Source organism: Ursus maritimus, unplaced genomic scaffold, assembly GCF_017311325.1.
Source record: "Ursus maritimus isolate PB19 unplaced genomic scaffold, ASM1731132v1 scaffold_28, whole genome shotgun sequence".
NCBI classification, from domain to species: Eukaryota; Metazoa; Chordata; class Mammalia; order Carnivora; family Ursidae; genus Ursus; species Ursus maritimus.
Genome location: NW_024425341.1, coordinates 27,540,636 through 27,563,240, shown reverse-complemented (window position 1 = coordinate 27,563,240; position 22,605 = coordinate 27,540,636). Strand labels below are relative to the sequence as shown.

Below are 22,605 nucleotides of genomic sequence, written 5' to 3'. Positions count from 1 at the left end.
TCTAACACAGAAAAATGATAACTTCATCATTATCATGGGGTACCATGCTAGCTAGAAAGACTGTAATAATATTCAATTCACTTAAGACCTACTTATGTGAACTAGGGCTTTCTATCTTGACCCAATTAAAAATAAAGGAAAGAAACTGGCTCAGCAGGGCACTGATTACATGCGTAACACTGTCCTTGTATGTTTCAGATTGGAATAGAGTAATGAACAGGCTAGACCAATTGTCTCATTAAGAAAATCTTACCAATTATTATTTTTATATTTATTTTGGCAATTTTTGTTATATTTAAATATTAATGAAATCATTTGGTATTGACTGTTTTTAACTGATTGGTATACTAAGTATAAATATTCCATGAAATTTTGTTTCAGTTTTATACATATGTACACACACAATGAGTCATGATATGAAATTTCTTACATAAATTTCTTACATAGATTAGCACTAGAAAGCTTGAAAAGCAGTACTTTAAAACCTGAGCTAATTTAAATAAAATATTTTGCTTATTAAAATAAAAATATTTCATTTAATAAAATAAACCCCAGTTATAAATATACCTTTTGTATTGTCGAGCTTAGCAATGACTTTTTGTTCTGCAACATTCCAAATGATCACTAAATTATCGGTACTGCCACTTGCAAACACATCAGGGTTATGTGGACACCAAGAGATAGCTGTGATTGTTTTTTTATGTTCAGACATAATTGCGTGAAGTTTGAATTCATTATAACGGTGATCCAACTAAAAAAAATATATAAATAAGACATTTCAGTGCTTATTTTTAAATAACACACTTCTCACTAATAATCACATTATTTTTAAAAAGCTACACGTAACATGAAAATCAGTACACCTAATAACATGGTATGTACACATTTTAAGCCTTGGTCTACTTTCAAGTGTTAAGTGTATTCAATAAATAGAAAGAAATCATTTTGTTAAGTTTTTATTTTACTTCCAGTTAGCCAATATAGTGTTATATTAGTTTCAGGTGTACAATATAGTGAATCAACACTTCCGTACATCACGCAGTGCTCCTCACAGGCACACTCTGCCATCTCTATCACCTATTTCACCCACCCCCCTGCCCTTCTCTCCTCCATCAGTTTATTCTCTATAATTAAGAGTCTGTTTCTTGATTTGTTGCTCCCTCTCTTATTTTTTCTCCCTTTGCTTGTTTTGTTTCTTAAATTCCACATATGAGTGAAATCATATGGTAATTGTCTTTTTCTGACCGACTTATTTTCTTAGCATTATACTCTCTAGTTCCATCCATGTTGTTGCAAATGGAAAGATTTCATTCTTTCTTATGGCTGAATAACATTCCATTGTATATATGTTCCACTTCTTTATCCATTCATCAGTCAATGGACACTCGGGCTGCTTCTATATTTTGGCTATTATAAATAATGCTGCTATATACATAGGGGTGCATGCATCCCTCTGAATTAGCGTTCTTGTATTCTTTGGGTAAATACCCATTAGGGTTATTTCTGGATCATAGGGTAGTTCTATTTTTAACTCTTGAGGAAACTATACTGTTTTCCACAGTGGCTACAAAAGTTTGCCCTCCCACCAACAGTGCATGAGGGTGCCTTTTTCTCCACATTCTCACCAACACCAGTTGTTTCTTGTGTTTTTTGATTTTAGACATTCTGACAGGTGTGAAGTGAGATCTCATAGTTTTGACTTGCATTTCCCTCATAAGTGATGATGAGTAGAAAAAAATCATTTTAAAAAATAAGAGAATTGAAATTAAACAATAATTTTAAAACAAGAAAAAATAAATGTACATTTAAATATGCATAATAATTCAGAGTTTATTATATTTTCTCTAGCTATATTTATGAGGAAAAAACCCTTGGCTTTAGAATATTTTTTCTTTAATTTTTCAATTAGATTTAAATGAAAAAATTTAGGCTAAGGAAGTAAACTATTGGGACTACACCAAATTAAAAAGCTTTTTCACAGTGAAGGAAACCATCACAAAATGACAAGACAATCTATGGAATGGGAGAAGACATTTGTAAATGATATATCCAAAAAGGAGTTAATATTCCAAAATGTATAAAGAACTTATAAAACTGAACTTATAAAGCTTATAAAACTGAACTGAAAAAACAAATAATCTACTTAAAAATGAGCAGAGGACCTAGACAGACATTTTCCAAAGAAAATGTACACATGGCCAACATCAGTCAACATCACTCATCAGCAGGGAAGTGCAAATCGAAACCACAGTGAGATATCACCTTATACCTGTCAGAATGGCTAAAATAAAAAACACAAGAAATAACAAGTGTTGGTGAGAATGTGGAGAAAAAGGACTGCTGGGGGAATGTAAATTGGGACAGCCACCCATGGGAACAGTATGGAAGTACCTCAAAATAGTGGAAATAGAAATACCACATAATCTAGTAATTCCACTATTGGGTATTTACCCAAAGAAAATGAAAACACTAATTTGAAAAGGTATGTGCACCCTTATTTTTTTATTGTAGCATTATTTACAATAGCCAAGATATGTAAACAACTCAAGGGTCCATCGATAAATGCATAAAGAAGATGTGTGTGTGTGTGTGTGTGTGTGTGTGTGTGTGTGTGTGTGTATGATGGAATATTACCCAGTCATAAAAAGAATGAAATGTTGCCATTTGTGACAACATGGTTGGAGGTAGAAGGTACCAAGCTAAGTGAAATAAGTCAGACAGAGCAAGACAAATATCATATCATTTCACTTACATGTGGAATCTAAAAATCAAAAGAAACAACAAACAGAAAACCAGACTCTTAACTACAGAGAACAAAGTGGCAGTTGCCAGGGAGGAGGTGAGTGGGGGGAAGGGTGAAATAGATAAAGGGGGTGAAGAGGTACAAACTTCCGTTATAAAATAAGTAATTCATGGAGATGAAAAGTACAGCACAGGGAATATAGGCAGTAATACTGTAAAAACACTGTATGGTAACAGATGTTGACGACACTTAATGTCATGACCATAGTAATGCAGAGAATGGCTGAATCAGTATGTTGTGCAGCTGGAAGTAATAGAACACTGAATGTTAACTATATTTCAATTAAAAAATTGGATTAAATAAACCGACTGCTCATTATTACATTATTAAGATGTCTAAAGTCTGCAGAGCAGTATCCCTGGACCCATTTTCTGTTACTGCTTTTTGGATAGGGCATTACATTGTGCTCTTGTATGTGAGCGGAAAAAAGAAATAGCCTAATTTTCCCATTTCCTTTGTAAATGTGCCATTTATAAGTGAATTTTTCTTTCTAGCATTTTCAACATGTTTGAGATTGTACAGTATATGCCATTTTGTTGTACCTGGCTTTTCCTTTTAATAATGAACATTTCACAGTATTATCGAAGAGTGTTTCAAATCATTATTGTACTAGCTATTTATTACACCATTCTTTCTTCAGCCACATACTTGCAGTAAAATCCTAACTGTAAATGGCCTTCAATGCCCTACATCATGAACCTCTGCCGTTTGCAAGGCTCATTTGGTAAAGCATTCTTGCTTGTCTGCTCTGACCTCCTTGTTTCTCTATTACAGCAAAATTATTTCTGCTTCAAAGCTTTGTTTGCTGTTCCCTTGGCCTTGAATGCTCTCCCCATCGATTTGCTCATGGTTATTCATTCTTTCCCATCCAGGTCTCAGTTCAAAAATGCCTCTTTACAAAGTTATTTTCTGAGCCCAATACCGAAATAAATTTATACACCCACCTCTACCCCAAAACCTGTCCCATACTCTATCATTTTTTTTTAAATTGAGATATGATTGACATATATTAGTTTCAGGTATACAACATAATGATTTGATATTTGCCTGTATAGTTAAATGATCACATAAGCCTACTTAATAATCACCACACGCAGTTATAATTTTTTTCTTGTGGTAAATTTTAAGATCTACTCTCTGAGCAACTTTCAAATATACAGTACAGTGTTATCAACCACGGTCAACATGCTCTACACTGCATCCTCATGACTTACTTAGTTTATAACTGGAAGTTTGTACCTTCTGACTCCCGTCACCCATTTCACCCCCATCCTACCCCCACCTCCGGCACCCACCAATTTATTCTGTTTCTGTGAGTTCAGTTTTATTTTGTTTTGTTTTTGTTTTAGATTCCACATATACGTGAGATCATACAGTATTTGTCTTTCTCCGACATATTTCACTTAGCATAATGCCCTCGAGGCCCATCCGTGTTGTAGCAAGTAGCAAGGTTTCCTTCTTTTTATGGCTAAACAGTATTCCATTGTATGCGTACATCTACCACATTTTCGTTATCCGTTCATCTGTCAGTGGACGCTGGGGTTGCTTCCGTGTCTCGGCTATGCTGCAGTGAAAATGGGATTGCATGTATCTTTTCAAATTAGTGTTTTCATTTCCTTCACATAAACACTCAGACACAGAATTGCTAGATCATATGGTAATTCTGTTTCTAATTTTTTGAGAAACCTCCACAGAGTTTTCCATAGCGGTACACCAATTTACTTTCCCATCAACAGTGCACGAGGGTTCCATTTTCTCCACATCCTCCCCAACATTTGTTATTCCTTGTCTTTCTGAAAATAGCCATCCTAACAGGTGTGAGGTAATATTTCAGTGTGGTTTTGATTTGCATTTCCCTGGTGATGAGTGACGTTGAGATTTCTTTTCATGTGTCTGTTGGCCGTCTGCAGGTCTTCTTTGGAAAAATGTCTACTCAGATCCTCTGCCTATTTTTTAATCAGATCGATTGTTTGATTTGCTATTGCGTCGTATGAGTTCTTCATATATTTCGGATATAACCCCTTATCAGATATATGATATGCAAATATTTTCTCCCATTCAGTGGGCTGTCCTTGCATTTTGTTGATGGTTTCTTTTGCTGTGCAAAAGGATTTTAGTTTGATGTAGTCCCACCTGTTTATTTTTGTTTTTGTTGCCTTTGTTTTTGGTGTCAATGACGCTAACATATTATCTGCTTTTATATCCTTTGTAGAACACATTTTTTCCTGAAATATTTATTTATTTATTTATTTAGTGCCGTCTCCCTGCCCAGTCCTTACTAAAAATATAAATTCAGTGAGAAGAATTTGCCTGATTTGTTCACTTTCATTCCTAGTGCCTCGTGATCCTTGGCCAAGAGAAGAGATTCAGTTAATATTATTTAAAAAATGAGCCATTATGCTATTGTTTAGCATTTAAGCAACTTTTAACTTTTGCTATCACAAATAATACTGTAGCAAACATCTTTGTATATAAAATTTTGACTAATGACCTAATTATTTCCTAAGGTTTTCCCTTCTATAATTTTTATATCTCTTACTACTTGAACTTCAGCTATTCCTGAACAACTTCCGATGAAAATATTATTAAAGAGAACCAAGTACCAGGGAGTTTTCATCCGATTAGTACGGATGTTATAATAATCTCAAGTTGGCCTGTTTAAATATATAAGTACATTTTCTGTACATTTAGGAATAGGTTTGTAAGTTTTAAGTTATTCAGTGATTTAAGTTATCTTTGGTAAATACTGTGAATGTGTCTAATGTATCTAATAGAAAAACTGCTATATAATTTAGAAATTCAGTAAGAGGCTATAAGTACAACAAATACATGAAGAAGCTATGTTGCATATCAATGATCTTCACTGGCTTTACTATACAAAGTATCTAAGTAGTATCGTAAGCACAATACAGAACACTTATGGGGATTAATTTATTAATACATTCCTATTATATTTACAATTCACTATTATGAATCTATACCATTACATTGAGTTGGACCATAAATTATTTTTAGAGTAGTTAATATATTATTGCATCACAATTCAATGGTCAAGGAAAAAATTCTTATGGCATTGACAAGTATCATTTAATAGTTCAGGCAGATCTGAGAATACTTCAGCATCATTATACAGACTGTGACAGACTGTCAGACTCTGTACATTGACCCTAGGTATGATTTAATAAATATTCCCTTTGAAAATAATTATAATATTTTATATTTATGTAGCATAATTTTTGAAGCACTTCTATTTAGACAATGACATTTAAAAGGGTACTGATTAATATAAGTTTAATGTTAATGTCACCATTTAATATAAATATATTTTCTATTTGCATTCTTTGAAACAAGTTTTTACAGTGAACTCTGTAATGAACTGTCATCTGAGTTTGTTTGTTTTAATTTCTAAATCAGGGTGATTTTTAGTTTGCTTCAGTCTTCAATGACATATACATTTTCTTCATAAGTTTTTTATACTAATAATTTTAGCTCAATCTTCCTATTCAAGTCATAAAACGTCACATAAAACTTAAGACACATGCGAACATGAAAAAAATTAAGTTCTGCCTTCATCCACTCTCTGACTGTCCTAACTCCTTGGAGGAATAGTTTACCTTGACTGATACATTCTTCTTCTCTAAAAGGAAATAAGACGAGAAGTTAGGGACTTAAGACTAAGGGAGAAATTTTGTAGGAGACCTTTGGGAGTGAGAAGCTTATGGGGACAGGCAAAGTGTAAAGGAGGCAGATGGGAGGAAAAAGAAGGCAATTAGCAGGCTTGCTGCTGTCTTCCCTGCGGGGCAATGGGAAGTGAAAAAATGTGAGTTAGACTGAAACGCAGTTTGACTGCTGGCTGTTTCTACATCTTGAGTAATGGACTGCATAAAATCTAACTTGATATGGTGGGAAATTAATTGGTTTATAGATTAATGCTATTATTTCTTTCATTTTCAATAAACTACACTATTAGCAATTAAAAGGATTTTTATTCCAGTATAATGCAATAATTTTTTTTCACTCATAACTGAAATTAGTTGGTATTTCAGAACAACAAAAAATATATCATTCAAAAAATATTTAATGAGTCTCTTAAATTCCAGAGAGTACAGAATAACTTGAGAAATTCAAAGGTGAGGAAGACGGACTCTGGTAAAGGGAAGCAGGCAGAGAGGCAGCCCATTTTATGAGGTCCTTTGCCAATAGGAAAGAGGAAAAAGCAGAATATGGAAAAGAGTTTATACACTTGAGGTGAGATTTGAAAGATGAGAAAACATTCTCTAAACAAGCAACACAGGCAAATGGAAAAATTAGTGTAAGCAAAGGCAAGATATAAGAGAGTCTGAGATGTTTTGGAAAATACAATTAGCTTGGTCTGCCCAGGGCACAAGGTGAGAGGAGATGGAGAAAGAAACATTGCAAACAACGTCACACTATGAAGTTTGGATGTTAATATGAAGGAACGAGCAGCGGAAGATTGAAAATTGCATATCTGCATTACAGATGATTGATTACACTGATGTTTAAATAGAGAGAGTCAAAGTAGAAGTGAAGAGGATAGTAAGAGACTATTAGGATAGTTTAGGTGAGAAGGATATAAAGGTATAAAATGCTAGGATCTCTCCTGGTTACCTGCGGCATAGGAGGTGAGAAGAGGTCAGCCAAAGAGAGCCAACCCTCACATCTGTGGTTAGCTGCTCACAGTGAAATACTGACTCCAGGTTTGAGGAGAAAGATTGGCCTGGATTTAAGATGTTTATGGCACCCCTATCTGGGGCAATTCCGAAGGCCATTGGCTCTATAGATTGGGAACTGATGAGAGATGTCTGAATGGAGTTCAGACATGAAAAAAAAGGATTTATAAAGGTTTGTGTCTCAAGAATATCTCAAAATATTTTATATCTGCACTGTTTTTAATATAATGGTCTCTAATGGATGACCCACATTCTTCAACTGAAGATTTTCTCATATGAAATGCTACTGAGCAAGGTCTGAAACAAATGAATAAATGAATTCCAATTATTTATGTGGAAATAAATTTTAAAAGCATTAGATTCTAATTGCTCACCACGCATAAACTGGAAGCTTTTAAGTCTTGAAGAAATTCTTTCTGATGAACAACACATAAAGGTTTATGAAATCAACTAAGATTTTTCTAATAATTTGAAACTATGATATAAGCATTTTCTAAAAGCTTGAATTGTAAAACCAATAAAGTATAAACAGCAACAAAATATCAATATCAATTAAATTACAGTATTAAGCCTTTCCTATAACAGGGATTTTAAGATACGTATTAAATATTAACTTTACCTGATAAAATTAGAAATCAAAAGGCATCCGTAAAGTACTTTACCTGGTAAATATAGATGGCTAGGGTGGCACAGTACGCAAACCTGTCTCCACTGGCAGCACACACATCTTTGTTCCACGGCTGACATCCGGCGGCCAGCAGTCCCACTTGCCTGACCTGGGACATGTTTGCCTTGAAAACCAAATTTGGAGAAATAGCAGTCATTTTCATTATTCAGTAAGCTTAATGATTTTATAGCTATCTTCATCAATCCTTATCTTTATGCCCTGAAAAAAATTTCTACGAGGACTATTAATCTCAATGTATACTTTCAGAGAACAAGAGTTGAAATCCTCAAATGTCTAGAGACATCAAGGCAGGTAGTTCAAATTTAAAAAGCAAGAGATTAGAAAATGATCAATGACAAATAACACCTGGCCCTGGCCGAGGACTGGGAATCCTAGAGGAGTGGTGGGGACTACGGTGAAACGGAAGGTGCATATTCTATCTAAAGGGCTCTAGTGCCACTGGAGAAGGCCCTCCCTCCCCTGTTGCCAGATTCATGAAACTTCCCAGAGAAATGGAAGTATCTAGATTTTTGTGTAAAATCTACCAATTTTTAAATACTGGCAATTCATTCAAGGCAGCAAATTCAAGTGCAAAACACTGTGAGCCAACATTGGGAGGACTGTGGCCTCTGCCAGGAACATCACTGTCTTTAGAGTGACTCCGTATCTTCGCACAAACTATCTGCGGTACACAGGGTAGGTATGTAAGCTGCACTAACAAGACTGTCCATTGTGAAGATGGGACAGAAGGAAGCTGGAAACCACTGGTTACAAAATGCTGATGTGACTGGGTGGAGGATGGTGGAGCAAACAGCCCTGGAGACACAGAATCTGTCCGGCTGGGAGTCAGCAAGCAGGGATGGAGATCCAGCTCCAAGCCGCACAGAGCATGAGCTGGACTCAGACGCATGAGTCTGTTCCTTCTATCTCAAAGAAACCCTACCATTCCTCTCCGTTCAAGGGATTCTGTGAATCTATGTGTAAACTTTAAACTCAGTTCTTCTAGGATGCTGGAGAAAAAGAAACCAAGAGTGAGGCCGTTCATAAGTCTATGATCATATTGAAAACACAGATACAGGGAAAACACTAAAGCAAAAACAAAAACAAAAAAACTATTATGAGTATTACCCTACATAGTCACCTCATGAATGGCATTCAAGAATAGATTAATTGACCAAAACAAACTTTTTCAAGGCAGAATCCAGACCATTATTCGATTATCTTTTCTAATACAGTAAAAAATGTCGGTCTAAAAATGAGGACTCTTAACAATGTTCACTTATACCGCAAAGTTATACCATGCAAATATCAATTTTTCACTGTCAATTTCATATCTGATTAAAATAAGGAAAATATATAAATAGCAATTATAACCTTAAAATATTTTTGAAAAATTAAGTAAATACCTGGCAGATATAATAAATTTGGTTCACAATGACTAACATATCCAAAAGTCAATTTTTAATCACTATTTTGTTTATGCTGTTCAAAAGTTTCATATTATTTTAGTAGCAAAATGTTATTGCCTTAACACAATATGTGCATATCACACATATGCAACATTAACACATAAATATATATACATCTGACCTATGACTCAAGTCTAATAGGTACCTGTTCAGTGTATGCCCCGGAACCGTCCGCCTCAACCTGCGTCTTCTCTCTCTACCCTGCCACCTAGCGGTTTAAAACAAGCTACTCTGAACCAAGGATAGTTGACACTGTCGTTGAAAAATAAAGCAGTGTCTCTGTATCACCTGCTTCCTCTTCAGTATCAGTGGAATCATGTACTGACCATAACCCTGTATTTCTCCTTTATTTTAATGCTCAGCAATTTCTAGTCAGTTACGCTATCTCCCATTTATTTTTGAAGTTACTTTCTTCTTCATATCCTTTCTATTTCCACCTTCTAGAAAAGATCTCTTCTACTTTCCTCTTTCTTCCCCAAATCTATCTTCATCCCATTAAATCCCCTTATCTAAGTGGGACTAGTGTTTTTTTTAAAGTAAAAATTTATTTGAAGTGAAAAATTCCATGATAACCATGCTTCATTCAGTCCTTGAGTGCTTAACTATAAAAATCTTTTTTCCTCCTCCCCTGGCACCCATATTTCCTCAAGCACTAGCATTCCTGTCAAAGTTTTAAAAATATACGTATTTTTCTACACTAGTAATGTTACAACACTACTTTTCATTGAAAATATATTATTATTTCAACCACACTGTGAATCAAATAGGCTTTTGAAGTTTACCTTTGGGGTCTATGATTACTATTAATAATGTTTGTGTGTAAGTAAAAATGGTTTCTGATTTATGTTTAAGCAAATTTTGAGTTTATATCTGGGAAAGAAACATAGGAGAAAGATTTAAACAGGTAAAATGGAATCATTTTAAAAATTTTCACTTTCTGCTGTTTCTTAAATCTTTTCTAAACTTAATAAACTGTTTTTAGAGCAGTGCTAGCTTCACAGCAAAACTGAGTAAAAATTACAGAGTTCCCATTCACTCCTTGTCCCCGGGTACACACAACCTCCCCCACTATCGATACCTCCCATCAGACTGGTACATTTGTTACAAGGATGAACCAACACTGACACATTCATCACCCAGAGTCCATAGCTTGCATCAGGGTTCACTCTTGCTGTTATTCATTCCATGGGTTTTGACAAATGTAGGACATGTATCCACCATCTTAGATTGTATAGAATAGATAACACTGCCCTAAAAATCCTCTCTGTTCTGCCTATTGATCTCTCCTGTTCTCAATAGCCCATGGCAACCACGGATATTGTTATACTCTCCATAGTTTTGCCTTTTCCAGAATGTCATATTGTAATTATACAGTGTGCAACCTTTCAAATTGGCTTTTTTAACTTAGTAATATGCATTTAAGTTTCCTCCATGTATTTTCATGGCCTGGTAGCTCATCTCTTTTTAGCAATGAAAAATATTCCCTTTTCTGGATGTACCACTGTTCATGTATCCATTCACCTATTGAGGGACATCTTGGTTGTTTCCAAGTTTTAACAGTTATGAAGAAAGCTGCTATAAACATTCATGCACAGATTTTGGTGTAAACATAAGTTTTCAATTCATTTAGGTAAATAACAAGGAGTGCAAAAGGAAGTGATTGCTGGATCCTGGTAGGAATATGTTTATTTTATAAGAAATGATCAAACTGTCTTCCAAAGTGTCTGTACCATTTGCATTCCCACCAGAAATCAATGAGAGTTCCCGCTGTTTCCCATCCTCACCAGCCTTTGCTGTTGTCAGTGTTTTGGATAGGCCATTCTAATAGAGATACAGGAGTAACTCACTGCTGTTTTAATTTGCAATTCCCTGTGTCAGACATCTTTTCATACTTACAGGCCATCTATCTTCTTCAGTGAAGGGTCTGTTCAAGTCTTTTAATTTGCTAGAATGGCTCAAGAACTCAGAGAAACATTTATTAAAAGAGGATATAACTCAGGAACGGCCAGATAGATGCGTAAGGCAAGGGATAAGGGAAGGGTCAATGAGATTCTGTCCTCTCAGAGTGGGCCACATGTTCCTCAACTGGAGAGCCCTCTGAACCCCTTCCTTTTGTGTTTCGTGGAGGCTTCATTATATAGGCATGATTGATTCTATCACTGGCCATTGGCAATCTTTCACCCTCCAGCCCCTCTCCCCTCCCTGAAGGTCAAGGGGTAGGACTGAAAGTTCCAACTCTCTAATCCTATGTTGGCTCCAGCCAGGGATGAGCCCCCGTCCTTAGGTGCTTTCTAAAAGTCACCTCATTAGCATAACAAAAGACACGTTTATGGCTCTCAACACTTGAGAAATTGGGTCATCTAAATGACCAAACATATATTTCTTACAAATCACAGTATCATAAAATGTAATTATTGATTCAATTTCTTTAAGATGTAAGCCTATTCACATTGTATATTTCTTCTGTGAGGTTTGGCAAATTGTGTCTGTAAAGAATTAGTCCATTTCATCTAGGTTACCAAATTTTGGGGTATGGAATTGATGTAGTATTCCTGTATCATCCTTCTAATGTCCATAGGTTATATTGCGATATCCCCTCTTTCATTTTTGGTATTAGTAATATGTTCCTTTTCTCTTTTCTTCTTAATTAGTCTAGCTAAATGCTTATAGATTTTACTGATCTTTTCAAAGAAGCAGCTTTTAGTTTTGTTGATTTTCTATTTTTGATTTCATTGATTTCTGACCTAAATTTTTATTATTTCTGTTTTTCTCCTTACTTTGTATTTAATTTGCTCTTCTTTTTCTAGTTTCCCAAGGAAGAAGCTTAGATGATTAATTTTAGATCTTCCTTCTTTTGTAATATATGCATTAAATGCTATAAATTTCTTCTAGGCACTGTTTTTGCTGCATCCTATAAATTGTGTTGCTGTATTTTCAATTTCATTTAGTTCAAAATGCTTTTCAATTTCTCTTAGGAATTTTTCTTTGATCCATGTGTTATTTAGAAGACTGTTGTTTAGTCTCTAAGTATTTGGGGATTTTCAAGTTATACTTCTGTTGTTGATTTCTAGTTGAATTCTGCTGATGTCTGAGCGCAGACCTTGTATTATTTCTTTACTTTCAAGTGGTTGAGATGTGTTTTATGGCCCAAAATATGGTCTGTCTAGGGGAATGTGAGCTTGAGAAGAATGTGCAACCTGCTGTGGCTGGGGGAAGTATTCTGTAGGTGCAAATTAGATACAGTTGCTTGAAGATGCTATACAGTTCAACTTCGTTCTTACTGATTCTGTCTGGTAGATCTGTTCCATCTGACAGAGTAGTAAAGTCTCCAACTATAATAGTGTCCTCATCTACTTCTCCTTGCGTTTTTATCAATTTTTGCCTCAGGGATGACAATACTCTGCTATTAGGCACAGACACATTAAGTACTGTTATGTCTTTTTGGAGTACTGACCCTCTTATCACTATGTAATGTTCCTCTTTACCCCTGTTCTGAATTCTGCTCTGTCTGAAATTAACATAGCTATACCCACTTCTTTTAATTAGTGTTAGCATGGTATATCTTTCTTCATCCCTTTACTCTTAATCTATATACGTTTTTACATTTAATTTGAGTTACTCGTCGACAATGTATAGTTGGGTCTCTGTCTTTTTATTAGTGCATTAGATCACTGATGTTCGAGGTAATTATTGATATGCTTGGAGTAGTATCTACCCTATTTTTATTATCTCAATTTGTTCCTGTTTTTGTCTTCCACACTTTTTCTTTCTTTTCTGGTTTCAACTGAGCACTTTATATGATTCAATTTTTTCTTCTTTCTTAGCCTATCAATTATGTCTCATTTAAAATTTTTGTGTGTGTGATTGTCTCAGACTCTGTATTGTACATTTACGACTAATCCAAGTGTACTTCCAGATAACACCATATCACTTCTCAGGTACTGTGGCCACCTTATAATAACAAAATATCCCTAATTCCTCTTCCCAACCCTTGTATCATTGCTGTCATTCATTTCGCTTATACATAAGCAACACAGCATATATATATGTACATATGTGAGTATGCATGTGTATGTGTATAAAAGCATACATAATCAAATACGTTGTTGCATTTGTATTTTGAACAAACTGTTATTTGTTAATAAGATTAAGAATAAGAAAAATGAAAGTTTTTTGGGGCACCTGGGTGGCTCAGCCATTAAGCGTCTGCCTTCGGCTCAGGTCATGACCCCAGGGTCCTGGGATCGAGCCCTGCATCGGGCTCCCTGATCGGCGGGAAGCCTGCTTCTCCCTCTCACAACCCCCTGCTTGTGTTCCCTCTCTCACTGACTCTCTCTGTCAAATACATAAATAAAATCTAAAAATAAACAAATTTTATTTTACGTTTACTTATTCATTCTCCAATACTCTTCCTTTGTTTATGCAGATCTGAGCTTCTGACCTATATCACTTACCTTCTCTGAAGAACTTCTCCTAACATTTGATGCAAGGCACGTCTACTGACAACAAATTCCCAAATTTTTTTTGTCTGAGAAAGTCTTTATCTCTCCTTCACTCATGAAAGATAATTTCACAGAGTATGGATTTCTTGGCTGGTATTTAATTTCTCTGAACACTCTAAATATTTCAGTCATTCTCTTTTTTTCATGGTTTGTGAGTAGTTGAATGAATTCTTATCCTTGCTTCTCTGGTTTTTTTCAAGATTTTCCCTCTCTCTTTTTTTAATTTTTTTTTTTTTATTTTGCAGTTTGAATATGATTTGCCTAGGTACAGTTTTGTTGTTTTTGTTTTTGCATGTATCATGTTGTGTATTTCCTGGGCTTCCTGGATCTGTGGTTTGCTGTCTGACATTAATTTGGGGAAATTCTAAGTCATTATTGCTTCAACTGTTGCTTTTACTCTTTTCTTCTTGTTCTGGTATTTCCCGTATGTGTATGGTACACCTTTTTAGTTGTCCCACAGCTCCCGGAGAGTCTGTTTTTTATTTCCCCATTCTTTTTTCTCTTTTCTTTTCAGATTTGGAAGTCCGCACTGTCATATCCTCAAGCTAGGAAATTCTTTCCTCAGCCATATCGAGTCTACTAATGAGCTCACTATCGATATTCTTCATTTGCTAGTGTTTCTGGTCTCTAGCATTTCTTTTTGATTCTTCTTAGAATTTCCATCTCTTTGGTTAACTTATCCATCTGTTCTTGTATGTTGTCTACTTTTTTTTTTTATTAAAGTCCTTAGTATATTAATCATAGTTCCTTCAAATTCTTGGTCTGATAATTCCAACATTCCTGCCATATTTGACTCTTGTTATTCTCTTTAAACTGTGCTTTTTTTGCCTTTTAATATGCCCTGTAATCTTCTCCTTGAGAGGAGAACATGATATACTGGGTAAAAGGAACTGTAGTAAACTGACCTTCAGTAACAGGATGGTAAGTTGTGGCAGGAGAGGAAGTATACCATAGTCCTATGATTAGGTCTCTGTCTTTTGGTGAGCCTACGCCTGTGGAATGTGAATTTCACCAGTGATTCTTGGGTTGTTTTTTTTTTTTTTATCCCTTAGGTGGGACATGATGGGTACAATGGGCTGAAGTTAGTTATTTCCCTTGCCCACATAGGTTAGGCTCTGAAATAACCAGCAGGTTAGGTTCTGGTAAGACAATTTCTCCTGCAAACAGCCTTGCTAAGAAAAAAATGCCATGATATATTTCAAAGTGGTTCCTTTTCTTCTGCGCCTGCCAGAAGCATGAGGGATTTGCCCTGATTTCACTTGGAGGACCTGGTAGAGATCCTGGAGGTTAAGCACACAAGCCTGGGGCCCTCCCTGGAGTTTTTAACTCTCAGACTTGGGACTGAGCCTCCAGCAATTCATCATAGTTCAGGTTTTCCTACTGTGGCTCTGGTTCCCACGGAGGTTTCAGCTGGAGGTCTCTGCTCCAGTAGGTTGTGAATTTCTGCAACTGCCTGTCCGTCTCTCCAACTGTGGAAGAGGCAATTCGCCTCATGACCTCACTTCCCTTAGAGATTTAAGAAGAAAGCTGATTTTTCAGTTTGCTCAGCTTTTTACCATTTTAGGCCAAAGTGAAGACTTCTAAGCTCCTTACCTGCCAGACTAGAAACTCAAAGTCCCTCTGCTAACTATTTATTAAAAATAAATAAGTTACTTCAAAATCCATTTTGTCAATTCTTTTTACTTTAATTACCAGTATATCTTGATTTGCTACTTTTCTTAATTTACTATTTTTTAACTTCCAAATTTAGAGAATATAAAAATTTCAATATTGTCATATGATTTGATATGACCTGGTTTCTAAGCAGCTTTCACAAGTCTTACAATCTAACAACTAATTCCTTTCTAAATTCAGAGTTGAATAACTTGTCCAATTCAGGAATTAAAATAATAAGCAGGATAAAACAAAATGGCAACTTATTGTAAAACTCTATGATTTTGAATAAAATTTGAAAAAATTATACATCATTAAATATATGAATACTATTGCATTTATAAATCTTAATTATGTATTTAATGGGGCACTATTGGGGCTCCTGGGTGGCTCAGTCAGTTAAGCATCTACCCTTGGCTCAGGTCATGATCTCGGGGTCCTGGGATGGAGCCCTGCATCGGGATCCCTGCTCAGCAGAGAGTCTGCTTCTCCCTCTGCCTCTCCCCCATTCATGCTCGCTCTCTCTCTCTCTCTGGAAAAAAATAAAAAATAAAATCTTTTAAAAAACTAAAAAAATAGGGGCGCCTGGGTGGTACAGTGGTTAAGCGTCTGCCTTCGGCTCAGGGCGTGATCCCGGCGATCTGGGATCGAGCCCCACATCAGGCTCTTCTGCTATGAGTCTGCTTCTTCCTCTCCCACTCCCCCTGCTTGTGTTCCCTCTCTCGCTGGCTGTCTCTATCTCTGTCGAATAAATAAATAAAATCTTAAAAAAAAAAAAAACTAAAAAAATAAAAATAAATACAAAATAAATGGGTAGTGTCTGAAACTTCTACATTATTTTTCAAAAATATTATTAAAAATACATGTAATATGATATAACTTTTATTAAGTGATATCTGTAATTGCTAAGGAGATAAAAAGAAATGTCCAGAAGCTTTTGTTATCTTTGTAGTCAGCACGAATGGTTACATAATTAATGATTCTGCATTACTGAAAAGGAAAATGTTCAACTGCAAGTCCATTCCAAAATATATACCTTTTTTAAAACATAAATCCTAAAAAAAAAATGTCACATATTTAGGTAAATAAGTATATGTTAACTGAATGTAACAGTTAATTATAGATTTCAGATAAATATTAAGTATTCTTTTCTACCCTTACTTTAGAATAGGTTTCATTTTTATGTGAATGACTTAAGAATTTCCATGTCCATTCTAAAGATTTGTTGCTTTGGAAAATATTATCTTTCTGGCCCAGAAACAACATGCGCACTTTAAAGATGAAGTACTAAACCCTGTGGTACACTGAATACTGGAGATTTATAAAGGCTTCGGGAAGAAAGTCTGAGCATTGTGTCACCCCACATGTAAGTGACAGTGCCAGTAGCCTGGCAACAGCCTACTTGCAAAGACAGTGTTTATTTAACCTAAATTCAATTTTTTGTTTCAATCTCATATGAAATACAACACATACATTACAAGTACAGTACAGATGCTCTATACATTAAGTATATAAATGTAAAAAAAAGTGATAAGAGTAAATTTATATTAGATTTGTGTAATATTAAAGTTCACTTTTTTTTTTAAAGATTTTTTATTTATTTATTTGACAGAGATAGCCAGCCAGCGAGAGAGGGAACACAAGCAGGGAGAGTGGGAGAGGAAGAAGCAGGCTCCCAGCAGAGGAGCCCGATGTGGGACTCGATCCCGGAACACCGGGATCACGCCCTGAGCCAAGGCAAATGCCTAATGACTGCGCCACACAGGCGCCCCTAAAGTTCACTTTTGAATAAGCAAGAGTATGTTGATATGAAATAATCATAATGAACTTTAAAACATGGCTAGAGTTACAACACTACCAAAAACAAAATTATAAAACGAAGTTAAAATCAAGTTCATATATACGTGTATGTGTATCTGTAGAAATATATACATATGCCATAAATATTAATTATATCAAAATTAATTCTATCATAATTTTGTGCTAAAGATCAAACTCACACTTGCATGTAATTTTTCAATCATTATACTTCTAAATTACAATTTTAACTAAAAAATCCAACTTAGCTTTTCCTGTGAACATCTAAAGAAATACTCTATTCCCACCAGCAGTGTAAGGGGGTTCCCCTTTTTCTGCATCCTCGCCAACATCTGTTATACTCTGTGTTACTGTTCTGCTTCATGTGAAATGTAATAACCTCACAGCCATACTTTCATTCATCCCATATGGTCCTCTGTACTATTATAAAATCTGTTGTTTCCATGTACATTCTAACCTCACACTACAACGCTGTAATGTTGCTTCTAAATAAATAAGGAGAAAAAAATTCTATTGAAAAATTTGCTATGCTGAATGCTGATTACATAGGATATATAAGCACATGCACATCATCTGAATAATAAGCTGGCCTTTAAGAGGAAATTAAAGTCCATATTCATGTGCCAATTTTCATTATTTAGAATAGGATCTTTCATTCTCATCTAAGTCTATATAAGAACTGACCAAAACTTGAGCCAGAAGCAGCTCAAACTCATGAAGACGACAATATGGTAATTTCAGGGTTGAACTGTTTCTATATATAAGAACAGCTACTCTTATAATAGGTCTCAGAGCCAGGAGCTCATTTATAAAGGCCAATGGTAGTATTAAAGGGCAGACGGGGCTTATGATGGAGAAAAAGATTTTGAATCCTCATCATCTCTACGAACTACCCTAATGTCACTAAACAAAGGAACAGCCAATTTTAGTAAAAAGCATTCTAGCAAGTTAAGACTACCATCCCTATGCCCTCCCATTGACAAATATATGGACTACACTTGAAAAAAACACCCTCTAGTTCAACATCAAAAATGTGCTTATTATTACATTTAAAATGCACACACACAATACAAACAAAGGGTGTGTGTGCGTCCAGTGGGACTTCTTAAACTCATAAGCCGAGGTACTTCCATCATGTAGGGATAAGACCGAAATTCAGAATGACGAGCCACCCACTGATTCTCACCCTGTTTTCTGAAGAATGCCTTAGCACCTACAACATGAGGGCATTCTCCAGCGATTCACTGGCAAAGATGTTTACCGGCTTGTTTCAGAGCTGAAAAAAAATCTGAAGAAAAGCCCAAAAGGCAGGAGGTTTTAAACTGCTGAGGAATTACAGTTAAAAAGATAGCTAAAAGAAAATAATATACTGAGAAAATGTCTTTCATGGATGCGTGGAGGAGGGACCCTGAGGAAGTAAGGTGGGAGGGAAAAGCCACGCTTCCTATCTTTGGAATCTTATGCCCTCCAACGATGACAGGGAGGAAAGCTGGTAAAACCGCAGGAAGATACTCTCACTTTTTTTGTTCCACTCATTAATAAAAAGAAAAATCCAGGCTGTGTAAGAAAAATAAATCCCCAAAGCACCTTCATTTAAATGATTAAGAAATCTTCCATTAAAAAGGGAAAAATAATCAAAAAGACATCGTATTATTTTACACTAAATCCATTTTGATTAGATGCAATTTTAAATAGCAGTTTTCTACGACTGTAATAATAGATCAGAATAGCTATTTTCAAAATACTATACAAAAGTTGCCATGGTAACAATGCAAATCTTTTGAAACATAATTAATCGCCTAAAAATTCATCAGATAGAACATGGCACTGTTCTTCAGAAACTTTTTGCATTTTCTTTTACAATATTAATATAATAGATACTACTATCATACACATCTCCTACTTCATTAAATGTTTTTCTTTATGTAAAATGACTATTAAAAGTATTACTGTTTTCATACATTAATCTCATTAAAAAGAATTCTACTTTATATTTAAAGCCTGAAGACAACCTAAAAACATTAAGAATTAATGTGAAACAAGGACAGAAAAAAATATCTTTTCTCCAATGTATGATTATGACTATACTTATATTATTTTCTTACCTCTGCTTTGGAATCTATCAAGTATCTTATTTACCCTCAAAATATCGCAATGCAAAACTGTCTGCAACATAAATGACAAAGAAATACAGCTGCATGAGTAGTAAAGCAGAAAAAGAAACCCACGGAAAATCATAAACACAACATAAATATATCTTACTCTTCGTAGTCCTTCATACCAATCATCTTGCTCAAACCAATTTGAAATGTAAGTCATCCAAGCCATAGTATGTTTCTACTTTAATCAAGGCAATTGGAAACTCGGCATCAGAATAGTCGGCACCTAAAGTAACAATAATGCGTTTCAACCAAACAGCTATACCAAAATCTGCCTTGTGAAATGTTGTTCAGTACAAGAAGCTAGAAGCGCACAAACATTTCAGCTGAAACAGTTTAAATAATTTACAAATAATGCTTTCTGTAAAAATAATGCTAAACCAGAAAATGTAAGCCTATACTCGAATAGGAAAGAAAAACCAAATAATCATTATGTTGTTGTATAGTACCAGCAAATGCTTTATCAAATATTAGGCTTTCAGTTTTCATTCTAAAAAAAACATATTTGATTCAACTGTTGCAAGAAATAGGCAAATTATATCTAAAAGTTACCAAGTTACAAGTAAGGAATCCAGAGAAACCACAAAGCAATGGGAAGCAGAAAAGTTCTATTTTCAACCTTTGGAGTTGGAGATAAAGCCAGAAGAAAGCTTCTAGGTTAGAAAGTGTACAATGACAAAGCCAAGTCTTTATTTCCATTTGTTTCCATCTCCATACTTAAGAGTTAAATCATTTCACAGTTAACTGCTAACTGCCTAAGGGCCTCAAAAAGTTTGGAGACTGCATACCACTTAATAGAGGGCTAATATGTTCAGCAGAGAATCAAAAGCACATGGATTTGGCTTCTTTTCCATTTTACTCACTTCTGGAAGATACTACTTACTAGCCATGCTAAAGAAGACATTTCTTGGTATACTGGAGAATACGTGGACTTCAAAATACCCTCTGTAAAGTTCATGTGCTTCACCCAACATATAGCAGCACATTCTGACTGATCTTTTCCTCAGCAAACTCATCAAACCATTATATCTCAGTGGAGAAAAAAGGAAAGAAGAGAGGGAGTGGGGGGGCAGAAAGAAAAAGAAAACATTTGAGTAATTTGAGTGTTTCATTCTTCATATCCTATAAAGTAAGATAGCATTTGTTCTGGTATAAAAAAGGTACACTTCTATGACATATGGTAAACATCACCATGGCTGATGTTTACTTCTTCAGACTAATTCCTCTCCCTTTTTTTCTAGAAATATTTTCAAATATCTTCTTGAAGCCTCAGGTCAAAATGCTTGGGAATAGGCTCTCACTTTCATAGGAAGTTGTAGGACTGATATAATCTCTAGATTTATTTATTTATTGATGACTTCCTGATTGGACCCTTTCAACCACCTCTGAACATTCTTGACTTTCTCCTGCATTCCCCATTTCAATGACTATCATTATACTCTGGACAGTAACCTGAGATAAAAACAGCAAGCTGTCTCTGACTCTTTCATCACCTTCCCCTTCCTGTTCCACTATATTTGATCACCAAGTCTTATCAAGCTATCTTTAAACTATTTCTTCAAAAGGCCCTCTCTCCATCTCTAAAGTCAATGTTTTAGCAAAACCCCTCATCATGTCTTGTATGAACGAATAAAATAGTTTACTCACTCCTATCCCTGCTTGCACTACAATTCCTAAACATGTTTTATACCATCATCCCTTTATTCATGTTAGTTTCTAAATGCTTTTGCCTGAGCTGTCCTTTCCGCTCTTGCTGTGAATAATGAGATCTATCGCATTTACGGTCTTCTAAGGCACAACTTAAAAATCCTCCTTCTTTGAAGACTTTCTCAAATGCACCAAATCCCTCATCTGTTTGCCTTTATTTACATATTTGCAAGTATTAGATAGTGATTATTTGTGTACATACAAATTGTGAGTTCCCCAAGGCAAAGGAACTTGCCTTGTTCATCTTTGTACAGAAGATACAAAATGTTTGTTCAGTGAATTGACGCTCACAGCCCTAGAAGTCTGTCAACTAATGGCAGTTCACATGAAGTAAACTTACATATTTCTGAAACTTGGAAAGGGTCTAAAGAAAAGTACCCAAGTGACAGGTAATATACTCACCAACAAATGAAATGGGACTACTATTCAATTCCTTATAGGGAAATGGCTAACCAAATCATTTAAGACATTTTTTAAGCATAAAATAAAATGCCAACTTGAATTGGTAAAATTATTTTATAATCATACCGGGTGCAAGTATATTTATTTACCAATTTAAATACAATGTAGTTAAAATGAATTCCTAGGGCACACAATAGTTCAATGCCTTACTTTGTGATATTTTTCCATGAACACTATTTACCATACTTACAAGAATTAAGAAAAGTAAAATATTTCACATCATGTAATCCCAGATGAAACACTATCTTGCATAAGGATACATATTCCTGATGGTAGTCAGATGTTTTGATGATCTGAGAGTGAATAGAATCTGGTTCATTTAGTGTAAAAACAACTAACAGTTTTCAACTCTCACATCTGTTTGATGGGTTAGGACAGCCAGGAGTGCAGAGCTAAAACCTGTAGCTGACCTCAGAGGGGAAGCATGTCATGATCACTGAGCAGAAACTGAGACAGGAAGAAGACAGTCATGGTGGCACTTAGTACACAGATTTATATCCGTGCATTAGTCCATGGATCTAATTGACTAACTATTGCTAAAATCCCAACTTTAACTTAATTCACAGTCAGAAAATTCTTACTACCTTTTATGACCAGTGATGGAAGTAAATGACAGTAATCAACGGGTAAATGTCATGTTAAAGAAAATATTGAGAATGAAGTAAAATGTTGTG

At 35.2% G+C, this 22,605-nt stretch overlaps 1 protein-coding gene across 1 annotated transcript in view; it reads right to left on the bottom strand.

Moving 5' to 3' along the window:
- Positions 1 to 19,978, bottom strand: part of WDR17 (WD repeat domain 17) — an 81,047-nt gene extending 61,069 nt beyond the window's left edge. The window contains exons 1-3 of the mRNA XM_008708869.2: positions 19,866 to 19,978; positions 8,157 to 8,285; positions 568 to 751 (exon numbers count right to left, since the gene is read on the bottom strand). Coding sequence (XP_008707091.1) covers positions 568 to 751; positions 8,157 to 8,285; positions 19,866 to 19,931 — 379 coding nt within the window. The 5' untranslated portion in view covers positions 19,932 to 19,978. The remainder of the gene's footprint in view (positions 1 to 567; positions 752 to 8,156; positions 8,286 to 19,865) is intronic.
- Between the last annotated feature and the right edge of the window lie 2,627 nt (positions 19,979 to 22,605).